Source organism: Coloeus monedula (genome assembly GCF_965178545.1).
Source record: "Coloeus monedula genome assembly, chromosome: 1".
NCBI lineage: Eukaryota > Metazoa > Chordata > Aves > Passeriformes > Corvidae > Coloeus > Coloeus monedula.
Window position 1 is genome coordinate 39580863 of NC_138781.1, and position 22103 is coordinate 39602965.

The window sequence follows — 22103 nt, forward strand, 5'->3', positions numbered from 1 at the left end:
GGAGAATAGCACTTGTATTAAATTCCCTGGGTCATTTGACTTAACAGTTGCATTTGGTGGGCAGTGACAAGTACAGGTCTTCCAATGATGAGAATCAGCAAGCTGTTTATTTGTAATGGATTCCAAAACTCCATCATAAACAGATCTGTTTTATTACTGTCATCTAGGTAAGAGAGAGTGCCTGAGTAATTTCTCTGGAGATGTCATACTTTATAGTATAATTGAGTGTAACTATACTGCTTGTCCCTTGAGAGTGGTATTATTTGTAAGTCTACAGCTGTGTTACATCAGCCTTGTGATAAAGGAAGGATAAGACAGAAAACAATTTTGGCTCTGCCGACCCTTGCTGCAGATTCTGCTGGGTTTCTCTTGGCTGGCTGGAAGTGAAGAGGTTCCACATCTTGGCAGCATATTGTTCTTTGTAAGTGCTGGGCTTAGAAGTTATACAGCTATTGTTCTGTGCCATTGCAGAGGAATATATATATGTATGTATTTATGTATGTATGTATGTATGTATGTATCTCCTGATGCTGGGACTGAGCAGGGACATATGCCGTGGTCCTCGGTGAACTCGCCAGGGCTGGAGTGCATTGCTCCTTTCACTAAAGAGGCATCACAAGTGTTCCTGATTAGGGCAGACTACCCCTGTGAGCCTTGTTTCCTTTGTAAAGTGGATTTTAAAGACAGTAGGGATTCTGCTGCTGTGTGTGTTTCTATGAGTACCTCATCCTGTATTGTTAATGTGGAGACAGAGCAGTCTGCAATGAAAAAAACAAAAATGATGGAAAAAATGGGATCAATTTATGTGGCAAAAATGGCTGTTTAATTGGATTTCATAGCAAGGTTGGGCTTTTCCACTGATAAAGATGCCACTAGGGTGTATTACAGTATTGTTCCACCATATGTGCACTGGTGCATAGGCCTGAAAAACGTGCGAGACTGCTCCTGGAAAAGACACCCAAAAACCCTCTTCAGTAAAATATTCAGGAAAAGTCATAGTGTCTGCATCTTTTTCACAGCATGGGTAGAGGAGATCTCCAGGCAAATTTAATCAGAGTTTCTGTTTCTATTGTGCATTATTTTAACCCCGTGTTTTATTGTTCAGTGTATACATTGATACTGAGTCAGTTTTGGGTTTTAGAAACTGAAAAATGTTGCTAAAAATCCAGCTCTTTTTCCTGTGATGCTTGTGTCAACATTCGTTAACAGCTAGAATGTTAAAACTCTTTCCATTTGTAGCATCTCAAAGATAATGTGCAAACCACATTAGCTCCAATGCTGAGGGATCTGGCACCTGGCATAATAAAACACCTGGTTATTTTGTATTTTATTAACTGCCCCTTCTCTTCAGTTTGCATAATAGAGAGTTAGATTTACATTTGTTACGATGGCTGTGCATTACTCCTAATAGAAGACACGTCAAACTTCCCGTTGCTGGCACTGCAGCATGATAAAGTAACCTCATATGATACTGATGAAGATTTCGTTCACACTTGCTGGTTTCATGCAACGTCTTTTTTTCCAGATGGATACCCTATTGTAAAATGATTTCCTGCTTTAGGCTCTGCTTTGTGTAGCTCTCTGCTATGCCATCTTTCTATGAACTGGATAAACTGCCTATTAAATTTAATTACAGCCTGAATGACTGCACATCTTGATCTTATTTTTCCTCCAATGTACTGTATTTCACCAAGGTCCTTGAGGATGAAATAAAATAAATCTGAAGGATGCATACTCCAGTAGCCGAAAGAAATGTTTCAAAGGGCATTACAATGACTGTTAACCCATTAGTTTTGGACCATTTTGAAGGCAATTCTTTAGGTTTAGCATTATAAAGACATTTTCTTCTATCTTTCCTCTGTCATTAAAAAAAAAACCAAACCAAAATAGGAGAAGTTTCCAGAATAAAAATTCAAATAGAAATGATAAAATTAATTAATTATTTCCTAAAGAGTGGGGTAGCAGGAAGGAGCATGTATACTCCTTTAGACTGCTCAGCATGGTTAGCATTTATTTTTTGCACTTAGGGCCTAATGTAAATATTCCTGGCTCACATCTCCACCCTGTTCCAAGTGAGGGTGAATGTCAGGTTGGCAGTGCCCTGGGGACCTGTCAGGACTTTCCCCTTCATGACTGATGGTGGTGGTGGTGTTCTGTGAAGGCAGCACTGGGATGGGGTCCAGAGCATCACAGCCAAGCTGAGCTCACTCCACGTTCCCTCACCAACCTCTTCCAGTCCTGTGTCCTTCCTGTGAACCGAAGAAAGCTGACAAGATAATGGCTTCACTGGTTTTCAAGGAGGTGGACGTCCCCACCATCAGCAGTGGTGGTGGCAGGCTCACTGGAAATGTTTCCTCCAAGGAAGTGTGATCTGTGTAATTTGAATGCTTTTTGATGGCTGTTTAATCTGCCATGTCTGTTAGACTTTTAGGTTGAGACTCTGCTCATTTAACTTTAATTTTAAAGTTAATTTAACATTTTAACTTCAACCAGCTAAGACTGAGGCAGTTGATCACGTTGGCTTCCTTTGCAGCTGGGGAGAAAGCCTGGGCATATTTTTATAGGTAAAATTCCTCCTGCAATGAAGAGGAGATCACCCAGATGCTGAAGGCAGCTGCAGTGCGCACTAAACTTGGTGGCTTATGAAATAGGGGACACCATCACACTGGCTGCATCCTAAATAGCATTGGATCAAATGCTGGCAATGCACTGCATACGAGGGCAGAAGGAGAGGAATTGGGTATTTCAGAGCTCCATCATTACCTGTTTCTTGTCACTCTACGGGAATCTTGAGTGGATTGGAATGGACTCACCAGGTCTCCTTGTGACACCCACTGTTGGTGGGCTGGCATCAAATGGGTCACAGCAGATTTTGAGTCAGACAATTCTTGGCTGACATGTTCAGCTTTTTCAAGGGTTAAGTGGTTGTTCCAAATGTATGAAAATGTGAGTTTGATCACAAACTTAACAGAAGTTTCCTATTCACTCTAGAAAATTATGGACATTTTTACTGAGGTAGGTGAATATATTTGAAACAGTCTCTGAAATATGCCACCAGTATGTCCCTGTTACACTTCCAGCAGTGGGGTGTATGTTGGATGCACCATTAAATGTGCACATAGCATTCATGGGGTTTTCCTTAACATCATGTAAATAAATGCTCTGTAAGTCATGGGAGACTGTAGCTTCAGAAAGCTGTGGCAGAGCCACAGAGCAGAGAAATTAAGCAGAACTAATTTTCTAAGACCTTAAGAATGTGAAACTATGTTCCAAATACTGTGCTGCTTTTTCCAGATGAGGACCCAATATTCTTGTTCCACTGTTCATTTATATTTTCTTGGGTACAACTGTAAATTGTCTTTCTCAATGCACTTATTATATAATGGCAAGGAAGAATAATGAGGGTGGCATTTGGAAATGTTTAAGTTCATTTGTATTCCTTGTACAGATGGCCTCTGCAATCATAAGTAACAGAGAAATATCCAAGGAATTTTCAGGCGATTAATCCAAGTTTAAAACCAGCATCATCCCAACAGCAAGCTGCAGAAAATGCCTGGAATGTTAATAGAAAGTACTTCTGGAAGGAAAACGTGGTTGTTGTTTCCTTCCCTTGAAAACCATTTACTGAAAGGGACGTTGTTGATTTATGGGGCCTTCTGTCTGTCTTTCCAGAACTCCAGCGCAGATCATCGGGTTCGACTGGACCTTGGGCTTTGGGACAAATTCAGTGAACTTGCAACGAAGTGCATTATTAAAATAGTGGAATTTGCAAAGCGATTGCCAGGCTTTACAAGTTTGACCATTGCAGACCAAATAACTCTACTCAAAGCAGCCTGCCTGGATATACTGGTATGTATTTTTAACATCATTGTTCTCCTACTAATGCGTTTTCTATTCTTCTTTTTATTGTAATTGACCGGAAGAGGGGGGTGAAATACAGCCCTGACCTTATTGTTGTAAAATTGAACTTACTGGGTAGTCTAATGCAGTCAGAAGATGACTCCAGCACACCTACAGAGGTGTGTTGAGAGGGATGAGCATACTTATCAAAATAAGTCCTTACACTTTGTGGGTTTCAGTAAAAGGGACACATTTTGGTATTGTGGCATGTGTAACTTCGGAAAATTTTCTGTACTGTTAACACTGAAGAGAAACCTGTTTGTCCTTCCTTCCTCCTTCCTCCTTCCTCCTTCATCCTTCCTCCTTCATCCATCCTCCTCCCTCCAAAACATAATCTTCTGCATAAAGGATACCTAGAGAGACAGTCCCCTATATAATGGTTTAGGATTGTGCTGTAGCTGTGGTCGTGAGGGAATTTAAGGAACAAGACACAAGTCTTCAGAGTGTTTTTCAGGTTTTAGAGGGGAAACTGGTGTGCCTGGAGCCTGTTTGATGCAAGCCTCTGGCACTCAGATCCCCCTGCTTTCTCCAGTACTGCAGGTATCTGTGGAAGTGGCCGATATAATGGACTTGGTACAGATTTTAGCTAAAGGTAATTTTATTTTAGACAGGCAAATGTACAACCTGCAGGAGGGAACTATGCAGGTGGGCAGGGAGTTTTTCTCCAGACCTTGCCTTGACACTGTGTCAAGGCAAGCTGTCTTCCCTCCCTTTGTCTCTGGTTGTTTCTGTCATGCTGACCTTCAGAGGAGCCCTCTGGGATCTCAGCATTTCTTTATCAAGACCTTAGAGGTCTTCAGGCTTGTAGTGGCAAATATGCTTTGTATTATTGGTTGTAGCAATAACTCACAGTAAAACAGTATGTTCAATGTAAACATGTTTTAAATGTTTTATTCTGAGCTCAGACCTTCAAGTCCTCATTGAGCCAAGCATGGCCAGTCAAGAAGCACATTGTAGGATGGCTACTGTAGATATATTTTTTTGTCATGACACAGGAGTTTAAACTAGGGAAGTTGAGGTTGAAGTAATTAATCTTGGACTTTCTAAAAGTGCATTGCTTCAAACAGGATCATGTTGAGGAGGACGTTAACTGCTGTGACCTTTTCCTCTTGTTTTGTCAAAAGCTGTTTGGAAGAATCGCATCAAGAGGACATTGATGAAGGAGGAAGAGGGGTAGGAGAGGGGAAGGGGTATCATTCTTTGGCCTATAGAAAAAGGGAAGGTTGAGGTTGCCCTGGCATGCTTGAGTCACCTCTTGTTGTTCCCTTAATCCAGGCACTCATTCAGACTCAGCCATCCCATTGTTACTGAGAGTGTCCCTCCGTGGGGCAGGGCCATTCGTTACCAATTGCACGCCTGTCATCACCAGCTCTGTCCTGATAAGACTCCGTTACGTTTCCCTTACACAAGAGGCAGATGGTGATCAAAAACCTGCAGCGTTGCCTCGAGTGTGTTCTGCCAGCAGTAGGGGATGGGAACTGCTTTGTGCTGTGCTGCTGTAACCTGTAACAAATAGTTAATACAGAAACTACCCAAAAAAGGCAGGGAAGAGCTGGGATATAGCAAGAATCTGCATATCCAAATTCTTTACCCCTAAAACTTTAGCCCTTAATCTGCCACCCTCTTTGTCTGTGCCATGCCCTGTCTCCCTAGCTGCTGGATAACAAATACCCTAATTCTCTAATCTTGCAAGCTCCTGGTGCTCTTTGTTGGGATGGGCAGTGGGAGCTTGCCCTGGGAACATGCACAGCCCCTGTTGCACAGGGTCCCCACAGCAGCTCCACTCAGTGCTACCATTGCCAACACCAGCTCAAAAATTGAGAGGAGCATTTTTGGTAGGGGTTTTATCTGAAGTGCCTCAATAGACACACTTTGATCAAAGTGATTAAATAAAAGCCGAGTTGCCAGATGAGAAAAAGAGTATGAAGCAGGTGGTAAATGGTGACTTTATTTCAACTAGTTAATGGATAGAAAAGGTTGATTCTTTAATATGATTCACTACTTTGTGGCCATTGGCAACCTTCAAGCTCTAGTTATAAACTTTATTGAGGCCTGTTATTCCTGATCACCTGCTCATTCTCTTTTTTATTTTTCACAAAGCCAGAGAAGGTGACACATCTAAGCGAGCAGGGCATAGCAAGCGCCATAGGAGCCCACAGCTGGGAGGAGCTGAGGAACAGATACAACATGGTTGCTGCAAATGGTCCTAACTTTCCTGTGTGACATTTACACAAACTTTATGTGACTATTTTATGGGCTGCTTAAAAAGAAAATGGGATAATTACCATGACACAGTAATGCGTAGTGTGCGCGCCGCCTGTGAAATGCTGTATCCATTAAACCCGCATCACCTGCATATAATCGGAATTGCAGTGCCACTCTCTATCTTTATTTAAGCTGAACATCAGTACTGGAGCAGTTTCAATAGCACATATTTCCACCCCCACAACAAGCCAGTTGTCCTCGTTATGAGTGTTTCAAACGTTTCATTTTGCTGTGCCTTGAGATACAGAGTGAGCCCTGTTCCCCCTCCTGCTGCACCGAGCACCCAGTGCAGGCTGTGTGAGCTCTGCTGAGCAGGGCTGTGAGCCTCAGCAGTGTGCCCTCATGATCCTGCTGCTCTGCCATGCCCTGGCCATGTTCCCAGAGCCCGGTATGCGGGAGGAGCAGCATGGGGCTCCCAGGCAGGGTGGACAGGCTTCCCTGCCAGCAGGACCCCGGCTTCACTGCCCGCCGGCCCTTCAGCACCAGCCATGGGGAGTCTTAAGCATTTATAGACCCTGCTGAGGTCTCTGCTCAGCTGGTTCCTGTGGCTGTGGATGCTTGTCGTGGTTTGACACTGGCCCAGCGCTCGTTCACCCTCCCCTGAGGGTGCTCGTTCACCCTCCCCTGCCACAGCTTGGCAGAGCAGGGAAAAGGGAAAAAAAAAAAATTTACAAACGCTTCATGAGTTGAGGTAAGGACCAGGAGAAACACTTCAAGGGCGAAACAGGCTCAACTTAAATTGCGAAGTGAATTTATTACTAACAGAATCAGAGAAGGATAATGAGAAATAAAATAAGCCTTTAGAACACCTTCCACCCCTCCACTCCTCCCTCCTTCCCACCAACAGTGAAGGGAGACAGGGCATGGGGGCTTGGTCAGTTCATCACTGAGATTTTCTTCCGCTGCTCCAGGAGAGGAGTCCTTCCCGTGTGAGGCCGTGGGTCCCTCCCACAGGAGACAGTTCTCCTGAACTTCCCTGGCTTGGGTTCACTCTCAGGAGCAGCAGCCCCACCGCCCCTGCTGCAGCCTGAGCCCCTCCCACGGGCCCACAGCCCTCCCAAACTGCTGTGCCGGGGCTCTCTCTTTCCACAGGGTGCAGCCCTCCAAGGACAGGCTGCTCCAGCCTGGAAGCGGGGCCCTCTCTCTCCACTGGGTCTCCCACTGGATCACAGCCTCCTCCAGGCATCCACCCGCTCCGGCACGGGCACCTCCCCCATGGGCTGCAGGTGGATCTCTGCATCCCATGTGGACCCATGGGCTGCAGGGGGACAACTGCTTCACCATGGTCCTCACCATGGCCTGCAGAGGAACCTTGGCTCTGGCACCTGGAGCACCTCCTTCCCCTCCTTTTCCACTGACTTGGGTGTCGCCATGTTGTTTCCTCACATGTTCTCACCTTCTCTTCTCTGGCTGGAATTAACAGTCCCTCGCTATCTTTGATTTTCTTCTTAAATATGTCATCACAGAGGTGTTACCAACCTCCCTCATTGGCTCAGTTTTGGCCAGCAGCGTGTCCATCTTCAGAGCCACCAGCCATTGGCTCTGCCGGACATGGTGGGAGGCTTCCAGCAGCTTCCTCACAGGAGCCATCTCTGTGGCCCCCCTGCTACCTAAAACCAGGCTGTGCCAAACCAATACAATGCTTAAGCCCCTCTTAAACAGGCTTACAAAGGAAATGGTGCCAGGAGCTCAGTAAACTCTGATGGGTATGAGCCAAATAATTGTTTTATATACAAACAAACAGTAACTCTGGAAGGGAAATAACATCAAGCTTCCTGAGGCAGCTTGAGGCGCCAACTGAGGATCGTGGAATTTATATCTTGTCTGGTGCCAAAAGTTTTAGGGATAAATATTACTAAAATTCAGTCAATAGCCCCTGTAAAAGTGAGTGCTTCTGTCTGCTGGTATACTGGCCCAGCAGCAGCCAAGCATCCCCAGCCTTGCTGAGCTCTGGCAAGACAAATGTGGAAAGAATCCAGAACCCAGTCTGTCTTAAATCCAATGGATAAAAACCTGAGATGTCATTGAATGCTAATCCTTAATGACGTAATTTTTGCTTTCTGTTGTAAACCCCTGTGCGCTAATGCCAGGAAGGAATTTGTGTGTGCGGAACAGCCTGTGCTGATGGGGTTTGGCAGCACCATGGGGCATCATTGCTTCAGAGTCACCTGCCTGGGTTTCTCCTCTCAGGGAACTGTCCCAGCCAGCTGAGGCAGCTAGTGTCTAACAACAGGATTTCTTAAAAAATAGGCCTGGCTTGCCCTACCTAATCTGTTTAAAATGAATAACAATTCTATGGTAGCAACAATGTTATAAATGCAACTTTCTTGCTGACTTTGGTTTTGTGCCTCTGGTAGGGTTGTTGCTTTGCATTTTGTGACGGGCTCATAAGAATCCCTAATGCTTTAATATATAAATATTCCTTAAAACAAAGGGCCCTTTAATAATGAGGAAGAACCGTATTTATGGCTGCAAGTGGCACTTAGGAGCAGAGTGACAACTAAAATACTTGGCTTGGTTGCAAAATCTAAACAACTTTGAGGACATTAAGAGTTCAGTTTAAAATGGAGAAAGATACCATGATTTCTTATTTTGAAGTGCTGATGTTTCCCATATGTTCTTCAGTGAATATGAGCTTGAAATCAGCTTCACTTTGACACTGGAAGTTTGCCCAAGAACGGTTTAGCAGCGATCAGCAATATCCATGGCGTTTCACAGATCTTGATGAAGGACAGAAATTAAAAAAAAGAAAAAAAGAAAAACACCATTTCAAATGATCTGTCTTGGAGTTTAATAACAGCGTGTTGTGGGATAATGTCAAAGGAATGCAGAGGAAACCTGAGACCTGATTGCTGCAGTCAAGCTAAGTGCATTGCTGAAAACACATAGTTGATCTTCAGCTGTGCCAGTGCCCAGTGGAGCTGCTGCAGGCTCCTCCAGTTGACAGCTGGTGCAACCCTTGGGGTACAGAGGCCTGAAGGCTGCCTTCAACAAAAACCTGTCCTACTTGCTGCCTAAGCCTGGAAGTAGCTTAATCCTACACGACTTTATGTTTTAATTATAAATTTCACAGGACCCCTGCAGGTCCCTTTCTATGTATGCACACAGGGGCTGGCTTGAGGCTGAGTCACTCCAGATTTGTTCCTGATGAGGATCCAGCCTGGAAGTTCTTCCTCTGCATTAGCCCTGGGGGTCTCTTTGCTGAGCACTCCTAGCATGCACCCCCAAACGCAGTGCGGCTTGTGGCACTGGGGAGCAAACACAGGGAGCTTTGCTGCAAGGGAGCCAGCAGCCTGGTGTATGGTGGCAGGTGTGTGTTCAGCCTCTGGGTTGTTGGAGATAATCACTCCAGGGCACCCCAGTCCCTCTGGGCAGGGATCTCTGGGGAGTGCAGCAGCTGGTGTCCAGACCTGCCCTCCGAGGGAGGATCTGGGGGATCCATATCTGCCAGCCCTGCTTGGGCAGCTGCCAGAGAAGCTGTAGGCAGCCTGGGGAAAACACCACGGCATTGCCCAATTAAGCTCCCAATCCTGCTCTGCTGATTTGTTCGGAATGGAGTCCTGAGGCTGTGAAGGGAGGAACTCTCCTTGCTAAGGCTTACCAATTGAAATAGCACTGGAATCAAAGAGGCTGCCTTTCTCCCCGGCTGAGCTAAGGGAAAAGCAGTACCAGGTAAGAAGTACAGAGCCTTGTTGCTCCCAAAGTTGGATACCTCATGGTTGCTGGCCATGCACCCTTACTGGGAGGCAGTGACTGCCTGTGCAGGCCTCGGGTGGGAAGAGCTGCACTCCAGTTCCTCTTGCGTGCCACGAGAGAAGCAAACCAAGCAGCTCTTGGGTGTCACAATAAATATGCAGCTTTTGAACCTTTGTTTTCTTGAACACCAGATATTCTCCATGCTTCTCCTCCTTTCTATACAATCTTTTAATGATTTAAAAGAGGAACCCACAGTGAACTTCAGGGGAGCACAGCCAGTGGTTACTGGCAGTTCCAAATGTGGTAAAGATGCTGCCTCTTACTGACAGGGGGCTGTGCTTTATAATGTTAATTTTTTCTAATGATCCTGAACAATACATTGGCTACTACATAAAACCTAGCAACCAGCAGCCTTTTAAGATGACATATGTTATGGGAAATTTGTGGTCACTGAGGAATTCATGTGCTGTGTGTTTGTATTTGTGCCTCTCTTGATCATTGATTTAAATAATTTCAAGAATTTACTCTAATTCGGGGATAAGACAACGTGAAACATGTCCGTGCAACCACACAAAGTTTCAGTGTTTCAGTGTATACCCAGAATGTGAGATAAGATTATTGCTGAGATAGAAAATACTTGAAGATCCATCTGCAGAAATACACCCTAATAAGTCTCTTACCAAGGAGCTGAAGAAGAGAATAAAAGCTTCCCTATAGGTGTCTTACAGACCGTGTTCTCCTCATTCTCCTCCCTGCTTATTTGGAACAGTGTTGGCAGGCAAAGATGAAAGTGGAAGAACCAAGCCCAGACTGGTCAGCTGCTGTGTGCTGGGGCCTCTGACTCAGAGCCTCAGCAGCCTTAGGAGTAATTAAATTCTCCCAGTGCTCTCTTACATTCATGTAAATCTTTTTTGTTGTATCTTTAAAACAAGTACGATGGGAAATAAATACAGTCAAGCCCTGAAAAAACACAGCTGTAGTCTTAGCTCAGCTAATCAGCCTGACTTCAGCAGAGTTTTAGTTCAGTTTAGTTTAGGGATAAGCCCTCTCCCACCTCTTGATTATTTTAAACATTAAGCATTGATATATATAACAGAAATATGTCAACATGATGGACGTCTCTTTCATTTGGTCCTTAAGGCTGTGTTCATTAATTGCAGCTGTACAAATGATCCTGTGCCACAAAGAGTCTATCCTGGCACACATCCTGCGTTTGCTCTGAGAGGTGGAAGCGTTCACGCACACACTCGCTCTCTCTGGCTGCGCTGCCACCTCCTCTGTGACAGGGCTCTTGACGCTGCCCGTGCCCCAGAGGCATTTACTTACAAATTGTAGAGCATCCTCAGTGTTTTATTCATGTGTTTTGCATCGCTCCCTGTCCAGTTAGAGGTGTGAATCCCCATCCTCCCCTCGAAGGCTCTTTCATCTGGGGTCAGCACTGGGTGGCTATCGGCATACAGGCAAACTTTCCAAAGCCAACGCTGTCTGGGTGCGCGCAGGAACGAACGACACTGTCAGCAGCTTTGCAGCAGGCAGGCAGGGTCTGCCACTGCTGGGGCTCTGCAGGGGGAAGCGCCAGAGCCTGGAGGAAGGCTGGGAGCCAACATGCTGGTGAGGAGGTTTGGTGTTACAGCACACAGAAGTAACAAACACTATAAGAAAAGCTGGGCCAACTCCTGGGCCGCTAGCTGGGCTGCCAGTAGTCCTGTGTGCTGCCATTTGGAGGTGCAAAGTGATATTCTGCAGGGTGAAATCTCCCAGGTGAGCAGTTCTCCAAGGAGACCCTACCTGCAGCTGCTGGGGAGATGGAGGGCTTTGTCCCCATAGCAGTGTTTGCCTGTCTGCTCTCACAGAAGAGGGGAAGGCACCCCAAAATTCTGCCTCTTCAGCAGCTCACAGCTGTCCGCACTCACTGTCACAATGTACCGCAGACCAACATTGTCCTTGCCAGACACAACCCAGGGAAGTGCTGCTGTGCAAAACTGATCCCCAAAATCTATGAGATAGGCATTTGTTCGAGGAGGTGAGATGCTTTCAGGATGTTGTTGGATCAGATCAGCAGTTCATCAGATCAATCTCATTTTATACTTAGGTGTGGGTGGCAGACTAATTAAAGACCTGGTTTTGTGGATATCACTGTAATGTTGGTGACCTGAAGTGGTGAGTTGCTCCAAAGTTTTCATTATTTCATACCTAGGGGGAAGTTTCTGTTCTTAGGTTTGTGTTACAAGAAATACACATAGTCAATAGAGTATAGTTATGTTGTACCTGAGAGTTTTTATGCTGCTAGAACTGCACAGACTGGAGTTTTGTTTTCAGATTGTTCTGACGTGGCCAAGTACTGAAGTTCCACGGAGTCATTCGCCACACCAAGAAAATGCAACAAACCTCTCACGGATTAAATTCTTCAGATTCCATTTTTCTTTTTTTTCCCCCAGATCCTTAGAATTTGCACAAGATACACACCGGAACAGGACACCATGACCTTTTCAGATGGCCTTACCCTAAACCGAACTCAGATGCACAATGCCGGATTTGGCCCACTGACTGATCTCGTGTTCACATTTGCCAACCAGCTCCTGCCTTTGGAAATGGATGATACAGAAACAGGTCTCCTTAGTGCCATCTGCCTAATCTGTGGAGGTATCGTACAAGCATGAACTCTGATGCATTTCAAAAGGACAGACCCAATGATGTCTTCATTTATGTTCTGCTTGTTTTGCTTTCCTTTACTTACACATATAAAATATATATATATGTAACATTATGATATTTATTATATAAACTACTTACTGCTAAAGGTTTGTTTTCCACTGGTGATAGTTACTGGTTTTATTACTGATAATCTGAAAAAAATTAATGGAATCATTCTGTCAGGAAACCAGTCCTATTGCTTACCTGACAAAGGGCATTGAGATACCTCACAGAATGGTTGGAGTTGGAAGGGACTTCTGGAGATCACCTGGTCCTGCTGTGTTTTTGCTAAGCAGTGTATGGCTATCTGCATGAATGAGCTTTCTTACAGCAAGATGCCCAATTACTCAGCTTTTACTCATAAATATAATTTTGTGCATCTGCATTGGTTACAGTCACATGGAAGCCATTGGTGATAACTTTCTTTAGCAAAAAAATGTATTATACTTCCAAGCTGGGACTGATGGCAACTCAAAAGTAAAATCACGAGTTTAAAATACAAAAAGTGAAGTCTCAGATAATTTCCAAAACAATCTCTAAATTTCTGTTGGTTTAATCACTTGGTCTCTCTCCTCCTTGGCAAAAATCTGGATTAGCAATAGAAACACACCTTGTTTAGCCTGGGCCATTTTGTTGAAACATAAACTGGGTGCTACTAGTGAATGTTTGAAAAACAAGAGTCAGCCTTTGCTGGCAGTGGCCCTTTAGTACAAAATCATTCTGATTTTATGTTCCTCTAACCATAACACATCAAAAGCATTGATGTGCTCCTAAGATGTCATTGATATGTGACTGGTGCGTCCTGGTGTAGAGGGGTGGCATTTGTTGTCACTCAAGCCAGCACTGCCATCTGCTGATTCCTGATGGTAACTCACCTTACTGTAGCAGTAACAAAACCAAGCTGGTAACAAAACCCCGCTGTAATCTCTATGTGTACCTGGGTAGCCTATCAGTGACACATATAAAATTAATTCAAAAATATCGTTTGCAGGGAGAGGGAGGTACAAGAGCAAACTGGTAATTCTTGACCACTCAACCCTTTCCAGTCACCAAGGAAAAAAATTAACCCAAGTTTCAGAAAGCCTTGGTTTATCCTTTTCCTATGGAACGCTCACTGTAGAGTGTGGGTTGTTTTGCGCAGAATGAAATTCATGGAGTTCTAATCAAGAACACAGAGGAGCTTCTGTGGTTTGGAGTTTATTTTAAAAAATAAATATTTAGAATCATATAAGCAATATGATACTTTCCTACAGATCGCCAGGACCTTGAAGAACCAATGAAAGTGGATAAGCTTCAGGAACCCTTGCTTGAAGCACTGAAAATTTATATCCGAAAGAGAAGACCCAACAAGCCTCATATGTTCCCAAAGATCTTAATGAAAATCACGGATCTTCGTAGCATCAGTGCAAAAGGTACAGTGTCTCCCAGTAACTCAGCAGGAGTGGCAGTGCTGCATTTCAGAGGAACTGGCCTCAACACCTAACACATCTAAGAAAGGTCCTTGTGACCTTTCTCTTCCCAGCTTCTTTACCTAATTCCTGCCTTGAAATTGGTTTTCCTCTAAACATACACAGTGCTCCATTCTCCATGCAACTGACAGTGAAAAAGATGTTGTAGGTGCAAGTGGCTTAGCAAATCATTAGCATGAAGTCTTTGTTAGACATTTTAGGACAAGATAAAACCTTTGTTAATGTTTACAAGGGAGTAAACATGTGCTTCGTATCACCAATGGCTTTTAAAAAACAGTCTGGTTACAGACTGCAGAAAACACTTGTGCAACCAAAATTCCCCTGAACTGTGGTCTGAGGTATTGGAGATTTAGAACTGATTTGGTCCAGCATTTTGGAAATTCAGCCCCTCTATTCCAAACTCATCGTGCCTAAACATGGATCAGTTTCAACATTTTGTGTAGTCCTGTATGTGCTGGATTGATCCTGTGCAATACACACAGTCTTTAAAGCACAGGTGTAGCTGAATGCCTTCATTTGATCAGAACAGGTTCCCCAATGTACCAGTCTGAAAAGAGTCTAAAGTGCAACAATTCTTGTTCTTCTGGTGTTGATGCAGTTCCACCTTCTTACTCTGCTTACTCAGCAACAGATTTGCTGTCCCTAGATAAGCAAGCACACAAGCGTGTATGTGCAGGTACCTGTGTAGGTTGGATTTATGCTTTTGGGAAGATGACTGATTTCATTTGACATGATTTAGGGGAAGACTCAGGGGAGAAAAAACCCAGTAGTTAATTCATTCAACTAAATACACTTGTTTAAATTTAAACCTTAACTGCTCCACTTTAAACAATATAAATCCAAGTTAAAAGATTAAGTTATAGCTATCTTTATAAAAAGAAGTGAGCAATTCAATTGGATTGATTAGAACCAAAAGAAGTAACTTGGAAGGGAAACACCAGAGGTGGAAGCAGAAGTATCCTAAAAAGGAACCACTTACCAGGTTATCTAAAGCTCTCACTTCACCCTCAAGTAAAGCAAGCTCCATCCAGCTGAATCTACAAAATAAACTTAGAGCAGTATTGAGCTATAAAAGCATTTAGAGGAGCCCTTTCCTTCCGCTGTTTGTGTTTGTGGGAAATTCATTTCCACTTCCCTGATTCTTTACCAGAGTCCTCCCGCTCCTCAAACACAACTCCTGTCTCTTTAAATTCAATTCACAAGAAAAGACTTCATTCTAAGTATTTAATTATATTGTTACTGTTTCATAGTAGAACTAAATCATACCAAGGGATGGTGATGTCCTGGAGGGGTGGGGATATCTTAAGTTTCATTTGAAAAGATGTATATTAGATGATAATGACTTTGGATGGTACCTGATCCCTGAAAGCAATCGCCAAAGAAAGCGCGAATCCAAAACACTGAGAGTGCCTCCTTTGGCATTAGAGGTATTGTAATGAAAACTTGAAGTGCTTGTGGGAATGAAGCAAGGCAGTTCTGAGTTCTTCTCACCTGAGTTCTCTTATCCTCTGATTAAATTGGAAGTTTGCAAAACTTGAAAAATTTCTCTGGCTCTGCACTGAATGACCATGCAAACACTTCACTGCACCAGACATAGCAGAGGAAAGCAGATGTTTAACATGGCCAAGTTCAGTTCATCAGCACAGCTCTGACTACAGCTGGTTTTCAAAGAAGCTCTCAGCATCATTCTGCATTAATGGCTTTCCCACTACAGTTATTTAAGAGACTTTTAAATCAGCATTCACTTGGAAAGTCAGTCACTGCCTTTGTAGATTATTTTTTTGATGCTCCTCATGTAAGGCATAAACACTTAAATGCTCCTTTCCAGTCTGGAGTGACCAGTGCTCTCTCCAGCATCTCCACTGCAGCAGCATGGATAAGCAGAGTATTTCCAAAGGATCACTCCTCTGGAATGGTTCATTGATAACCAAACTATTTTCTCTGTATTTTTTTTTGTTTCTTCTTTTTGTTTAAAAAAGACAGGTTCCTCTTCCATTGGACTCCAATTTTAAGATGATCAGGAATCCTGAGCAACACAAATGCTGAGGTTTATGGCTATAAATTACTTGATGCACAGGTCCCTCAGCACTGCCTGTCCTGTGTCCGGCAGGGTCTTGGCTGCTGTGTCTGTGCCATGCTTGTGCTGTGTCCCTGCCTGCTGACCACACACTGAGACTTTGTGTTGGGCTTTTTTCCTCCCTAAACCAATTGTTGTTGGCTCCCAGTCTGAGTGGTCATGATTGATGCAGTAATTTTGTTTAATCCTGCATGCACTCACCTGCAGAGCCCCCTCTGCATACAAATGCCTGTTACACATGACAAGCCAAGGCAGAGCTGAGCAGTGCTCGGGGCTCCTGCACACTTTGGTGGTTCATTAGCACAAGACAAGATGCCTGAAGAACAGAGAAAGCAGCTTCCCCCTTTTGCCTGAATGTGTTCTTTTATAAAGTAATTGTTTGCTAAATTCTGCATCTTATTTCACAGTTTTCTCTACGGGAAAGAAACGTTTATGGCTTAGATCACTGCAGTTCTCCTGCAGGATTCACCTCACCTATTTACCATAGTCAGAACTTTTGTCATTCTTTGCAGATCCAGTACAGAATAAAGACTAAATGTTATTCCAGTTTATAAAGACATCTACATGATCACAGTCTGATTTAATTTTTCGGTATAATGTAATGCCATTTTGGTTCCTTCTTTGAAAAAAGGCAGCTCATCCAATTTACCTGTATTGAAATATCAGTTGCTATGTCATAGGTTTGGATTAATTTGTTAAGGAGCACTCACCTAACTCCTTTCTCTTGAACTGCATGAAGCAGTTCACTCACACACATTTGTATGCAAGAAGTATAGAAGGAGATACCAAATCCATGAACAAAATACAGCCTGAAATTACTACTGTAATGCTAACAGAAAGGAAATATTATGAATCATGCTCATGGAAAGGATTTTGTTTTTTCTTTTTAAAGGTGCAGAACGTGTCATTACACTGAAAATGGAAATTCCTGGATCCATGCCACCTCTTATTCAGGAAATGTTGGAGAACTCTGAAGGACATGAACCACTGACACCAACCTCAAATGGAAATACTGCAGAACACAGTCCCAGTATCTCACCTAGTTCAGTGGATAACAGCAGTGTCAGTCAATCCCCTATGGTGGAATAAGACATTTTCCAGCTACTTCAGACATTCCTAATACCTTATGTACAGGGATGAAAAGCAAGAAAAACATTTTTACTGCTGCTTAGTTTCTGGACTTAATATATATCTATATATGTATATATATATAGATAAACTCAACAAGGACCAAGAAATTTTCATATGTATCGATATATACTCCTTGCTGTTTAAACTCTTAAAACTAGAAAATGCAAACTTTTGAAACTTTAAATCAGCCATTTCATGCAAAAAAAAAAAAATAGTTAAGCTTCTGTTTTCTTCTCTGAACACTCAATATTGCATGGTGACAAGACAGATCTCAGTCTTCAAATTCTGGTTGCATTTCTGATGACTTTGTACATACAAATGTATGGCTGTACTCTCCATACTGGATGTTTGGTGCTTTCCTTTTGTCTCTCATACCTAAAACAATCAAGACACCAACCACAGGACATGGACTACTGTACACATCCAGAGAAGGAAGTTGAAAGGACCGTCTGATTTAGTTGAAATATGAAAACTTGTCCTTGCTGCCCTCAGTTTGCATCTCCTTCCTTGTAAAAAGTATACAAAACGTCACTGCCCCAGCAGAAGAGGTATCGGTATCAGCATTAACTGCCAGCTCAGTTATTCAGATGTCATTTGTTCCACTGTTAATGTCACTTTAAATTTTAAAGAAGTGGTTTCTTAGCTGGCTGGTGACCTAGCTCCACAATTATCTGCTCCATTTCGACAGCAGTGCTATAGCCTCCAAGGCAGAAACACTTTTCAGTGTTACCATGTTTTTGTTTACTTGTTCACAAGCCATTAGGGAAACTTCATGGGATGATAACCAGCAAGACTCACAGCTTTTGAATCACTGAGTCCAGGGTATTTCCTTAAGAATCAACTGCCAGGAATCAGCTGGGTTTTCCAGCCCTCCAGGTGCTAGGGAATTACAGCTAGGACTTCCAGAAACACAAGGAGAGAATCTGCCTTCTTGGCCTTGTTAAATCACCATGAAGCAGAGTGAAAACTGTGGTAGAATGGTTAACAGATTTAAAGTGTCAGTTTCTTAGGTTTCATTTAAAGCACTAGTGGATTTTTTTTTTTTTATATATTCTAGCAAGTCTGTGATGTACTTTCACTGGCTCTGTTTGTACATTGAGATTGTTTAACAATGCTTTCTATGTTCATATACTGTTTACCTTTTTCCATGGAGTCTCCTGGCAAAGAATAAAATATATTTATTTTAAAAATTGTGTAGAAGTAGTCCGTCTAGCCCAAATTTTCCACACACAAACACAGAGTAGTTTTCCATTTTTTAATGTTTAAACTTCATTTCAAAAAGCAGGTTTGCTGTTTGCAACCATGACAATTAAAATGTGCTTTAGCACAGCTGTCTAGAACATCTCTACAAGCCAGTCAGACAATACATGACATTTCAATGAGTAAAAAAGAGCATAAAACTGTAGGTGTAAGAACAAAATGTTAAAATGCCTACACACAATAATAAAAACCATCAATTACATTATCACATAAAATAAGTCAAATGTACAAAAGTTTGCGACAGAGGGGACAAAAGGACAACACAAGATACTTGTTGGAAAACATTTTTGTGCTCTTTGGGCACTTAATTAAACATATCAAAATCATCATCTTCATCAGACTCTGCAAAATATTTAACTTCTTTTCTAGCCCGGCCTGTCCGTGGCTTTGGGGCAGTTTCGGAGGCAAAGCCTGACTGGAAGATTTCCACATCAGAATCCTGGTCAAAAGCAGCCTTCTTGGATTTCTTTAGAAAAGAAAAGACAAATCAATTGTGATGCTTTGTACATTTTCCATTTTAATATTCAGAATGGGAAGAAACCTCTCTAGCATCTGATTTCTAATGACACCTCAGCCTCCATTACCATATTAGCAATTTGTAATAAGAACTTGTAAAGTAATCCATGATGTTCTTCTTACAAGGAGAAGAGAGCATAGATGGCACTGACCTTGCTTGGTGTGGACTTGGGTGTTTTCTTCCCAGGGTTGTATTCGCCTTCATTTTCTGAACCAGATGCTTTCCTTTTCTTTGCCCCTCTGCCTTTTCCTAGGTGAGAAATTACGAGTTAATTTTGTTTTGGTTTTTTTTTTTTAATAAACTCCAGACTTCATCGAACTGAAAAACCCCCTAGTGAAATTACTTTAGTATGTCTACATGTTAAGTTCAAACCCAGTTCACTACTCAAGCTTCTTCACAAAAGCAATATAATACAGTATTTTTTATATTCTCAGTTTTAAATATTTTCTACTTCTTCCACAGTCACCGTTCACCCTGATAGTTCAAGCTGTCAGTTCAAGACAGGGACAAACTTCATGAGATCAGGTAACTTCTACACTGCTAAAGAACTACAAGTCCTTGGTCACCTTCTGTACTGATTACACAGCTTTAATTCACCTTTACTATTTAGTAAATTTACTGTTAACCTCAAACATCGATACTGGCGCATCCTTTACAGACTCCTCCAATTACAATGCTTGCTGTGCTGTGTTGTGAGGACTCAGAGAACTGGGATACCGAAAACTGGGTTTAAACACCCAGAAATTGCTACTTACTACAATTACTACCGGAATTTTACTGGCTTGGAAAGAGTTGAGATCGAAGAAAATAAGTAGTACCCAGTAGAATGGAAGAGGGTGTGTGAGGGGTGCAGCAGCTGCAGAAGTGCATTCCCAACAGTGCAGGTCAGATAAAAAGTTCACACATTGTTTGCCAAGAAGTCACTCTAAAAGGCTCATGGCTGAGTAATCTACCAGTGCTCAATGTACTAAAAGCTCACTGTGACTCTTGCAATCATTGTGAGCCCTGTGCTCCAGAGAGCCCAGGTGTGACTCCTACCTTTGGGTGCTGCCGTCTTCTTTGGAATGCCGAATTCTGAATCTGAGTCAGAGTTTACAGTTTCCACCTTCTTGGCCTTGGGGGCTCTTTTAGGCTTAGGGGGTGCATCTAGTTTTGCTGTTGGAAGTTAAGAGATACTAAACATGTTAAATTCACATACTGGTTGGACATACTAAATTGTACTAGATACTCCAATTACAGCATAAATGTCAGACATTAAAAAACAAGATGAGTGATTTCTGCACTTGGGGAAAATATACTTCAGCTTTTATGCTAGAACTGCGTGGAATAAAAAGGACGTTTCCTGTGTCCTGCTCTGAGATGGATCGGTGCACCCAGTAAATTCCAGTGTCCTTGACTGAATACTGTTTCATCTTTTTGAGTACAAAACAGGTTACTAGTAGCTAAAGCAGCAACAGAAGTCCTCCAGGTTGGATACTTTGAACGGGTCTGGATACATTACAGTGTTTACAAATCCAGCTGCTTGTGACATTTTTGCCTTCACGGTGGTAGGACTGCGGGACAGCTTTCCCCAGGATTACTGCAGGAGTTTGGGAGGCAGTGCCTCTGTCTATGTGACATTGCTTTCTGTCAGTCTCAGTGAAAAGGAACTTCAGAAAAAGCAGAGAGGAGAGGAAAGGAAGAGAATCATGGAGCCATTTAAGTCAGAAAAGACCCTTAAGATCATCAGATCATGTGTTCTATAGGCTTATAAATGAGTGAGTCTTGCAGAAACATCAGACACACCCCTGACCTACCCTCTATCAGCCACAAATGCCTCACACAGACACATGTACAAACACTCCACACACCAGGAATGTGGATGTTTGTGAGAATTAAAATTTCATTTACGGGATCACTAGGACAATGTGTTTGGAGAACAAGAGAGTGTCTCCAGAAGCGTTTTGGCTACGATGCCTTGAACTGCTACCACTGGAGAGTCACTGCAGAAAGAGAGGTATGACACACTGCCACAGACAATGGATTTATTCTCCACTTGAAACAGAGCCTGCCTGCAGAACACCAAGTCCAAGGGACAGCAAACCTCTTAGTTGTTATCTGGTGGCTAAAGGAATAGTGTCCAGAACACTCACTGCCCTCTGCACTAAATACAGGGGGATTCTCATCCACTACCATAAATTACACCCCTAATGGCTGCACAAGTGTGAAGGGTCTCTTGACAGCAAATCAGCTCAGCCAAGCTCTCCACTAGATACCATGACAGGAAACAGAGTCTGCAGCACAATCAATGCACACAGGCTCTCAAGAAGCCCAAGTTTTCGATAGGAAGTCCAAGTATGGTATCAGCCCTGCAGGTGATGCAAAGAGTACATCTCACTGCTGGAATCTCAGTAGCTGGGCTGTTCAAGGTGAGCAGCTGCTTCTCATCAAAAATAAGGCTGCTTTTCAGATTTCCCTTAGGCTTTACTCTAAAGCCCTAGAACCACAGACGGCTCAAATAGTCATGGAAAAGTTCAGCTGTCTCTTGATCCTCTGTAGTGAACACCAGAGGTCAAGAGATTTCATCCCACATTGATTGGAGTCTGAAGTCACAGAAAATCAAACAGCTCTGGAGCAATCATTTCATCCACACACAATCAACACTCCCAGTGCAAGGGTGAGTGGATGGAATATTACATTACCAGAAAATGGGGTCTGAGGAGGCTGCTGCCAAGTCCACAACAATGGACTTAGAAGCCAAGAGACTACAAAAAGGGTACCAGATGACCAATGAACTAAACCTACTGGACTGTCCAACTATGATCATGAAACTGTGGTCATGTCTGATCTGGGCAGAAGAGATGAAAACTGGTGAAAGCAACCTGTCATGTTGCCATACACTGAGAGGCAGACTGTCCCTAAGGCTACTCTGAAGGCAAAAATTTAACTCTTGCTTGAAAGAGAGCCTGTTTATACATATTTTGTGTGTGTACAGGTTAATCAGAAACTCAGAAACAGATCACAGCTGTATTTTAAGGTTTCAGTTTAGGCTAATGACCCTCAAAAAACAGAGAGGGAGAAAGATTGAATGTTCAGTTGCATCCATGCCTGGCTA

The 22103-nt window shown here is 43.0% G+C and overlaps 2 protein-coding genes across 4 annotated transcripts in view; one reads left to right on the plus strand and one right to left on the minus strand.

Annotated features, from left to right (window-relative positions):
* The window catches only part of RARB (retinoic acid receptor beta), a 94132-nt gene extending 75821 nt beyond the window's left edge, over positions 1-18311 (plus strand). For both annotated transcript variants that reach the window (XM_082281385.1, XM_082281384.1), the window contains exons 5-8: positions 3673-3849; positions 12300-12504; positions 13809-13967; positions 16994-18311. In XM_082281385.1, the coding sequence (XP_082137511.1) occupies positions 3673-3849; positions 12300-12504; positions 13809-13967; positions 16994-17190 (738 nt within the window). In that variant the 3' untranslated portion in view covers positions 17191-18311. The remainder of the gene's footprint in view (positions 1-3672; positions 3850-12299; positions 12505-13808; positions 13968-16993) is intronic.
* A 162-nt stretch (positions 18312-18473) lies between these two features.
* TOP2B (DNA topoisomerase II beta) overlaps positions 18474-22103 on the minus strand; it is a 60523-nt gene continuing 56893 nt past the window's right edge. For both annotated transcript variants that reach the window (XM_082285000.1, XM_082284999.1), the window contains exons 34-36: positions 20048-20164; positions 19161-19258; positions 18474-18958 (exon numbers count right to left, since the gene is read on the minus strand). In XM_082285000.1, the coding sequence (XP_082141126.1) occupies positions 18797-18958; positions 19161-19258; positions 20048-20164 (377 nt within the window). In that variant the 3' untranslated portion in view covers positions 18474-18796. The remainder of the gene's footprint in view (positions 18959-19160; positions 19259-20047; positions 20165-22103) is intronic.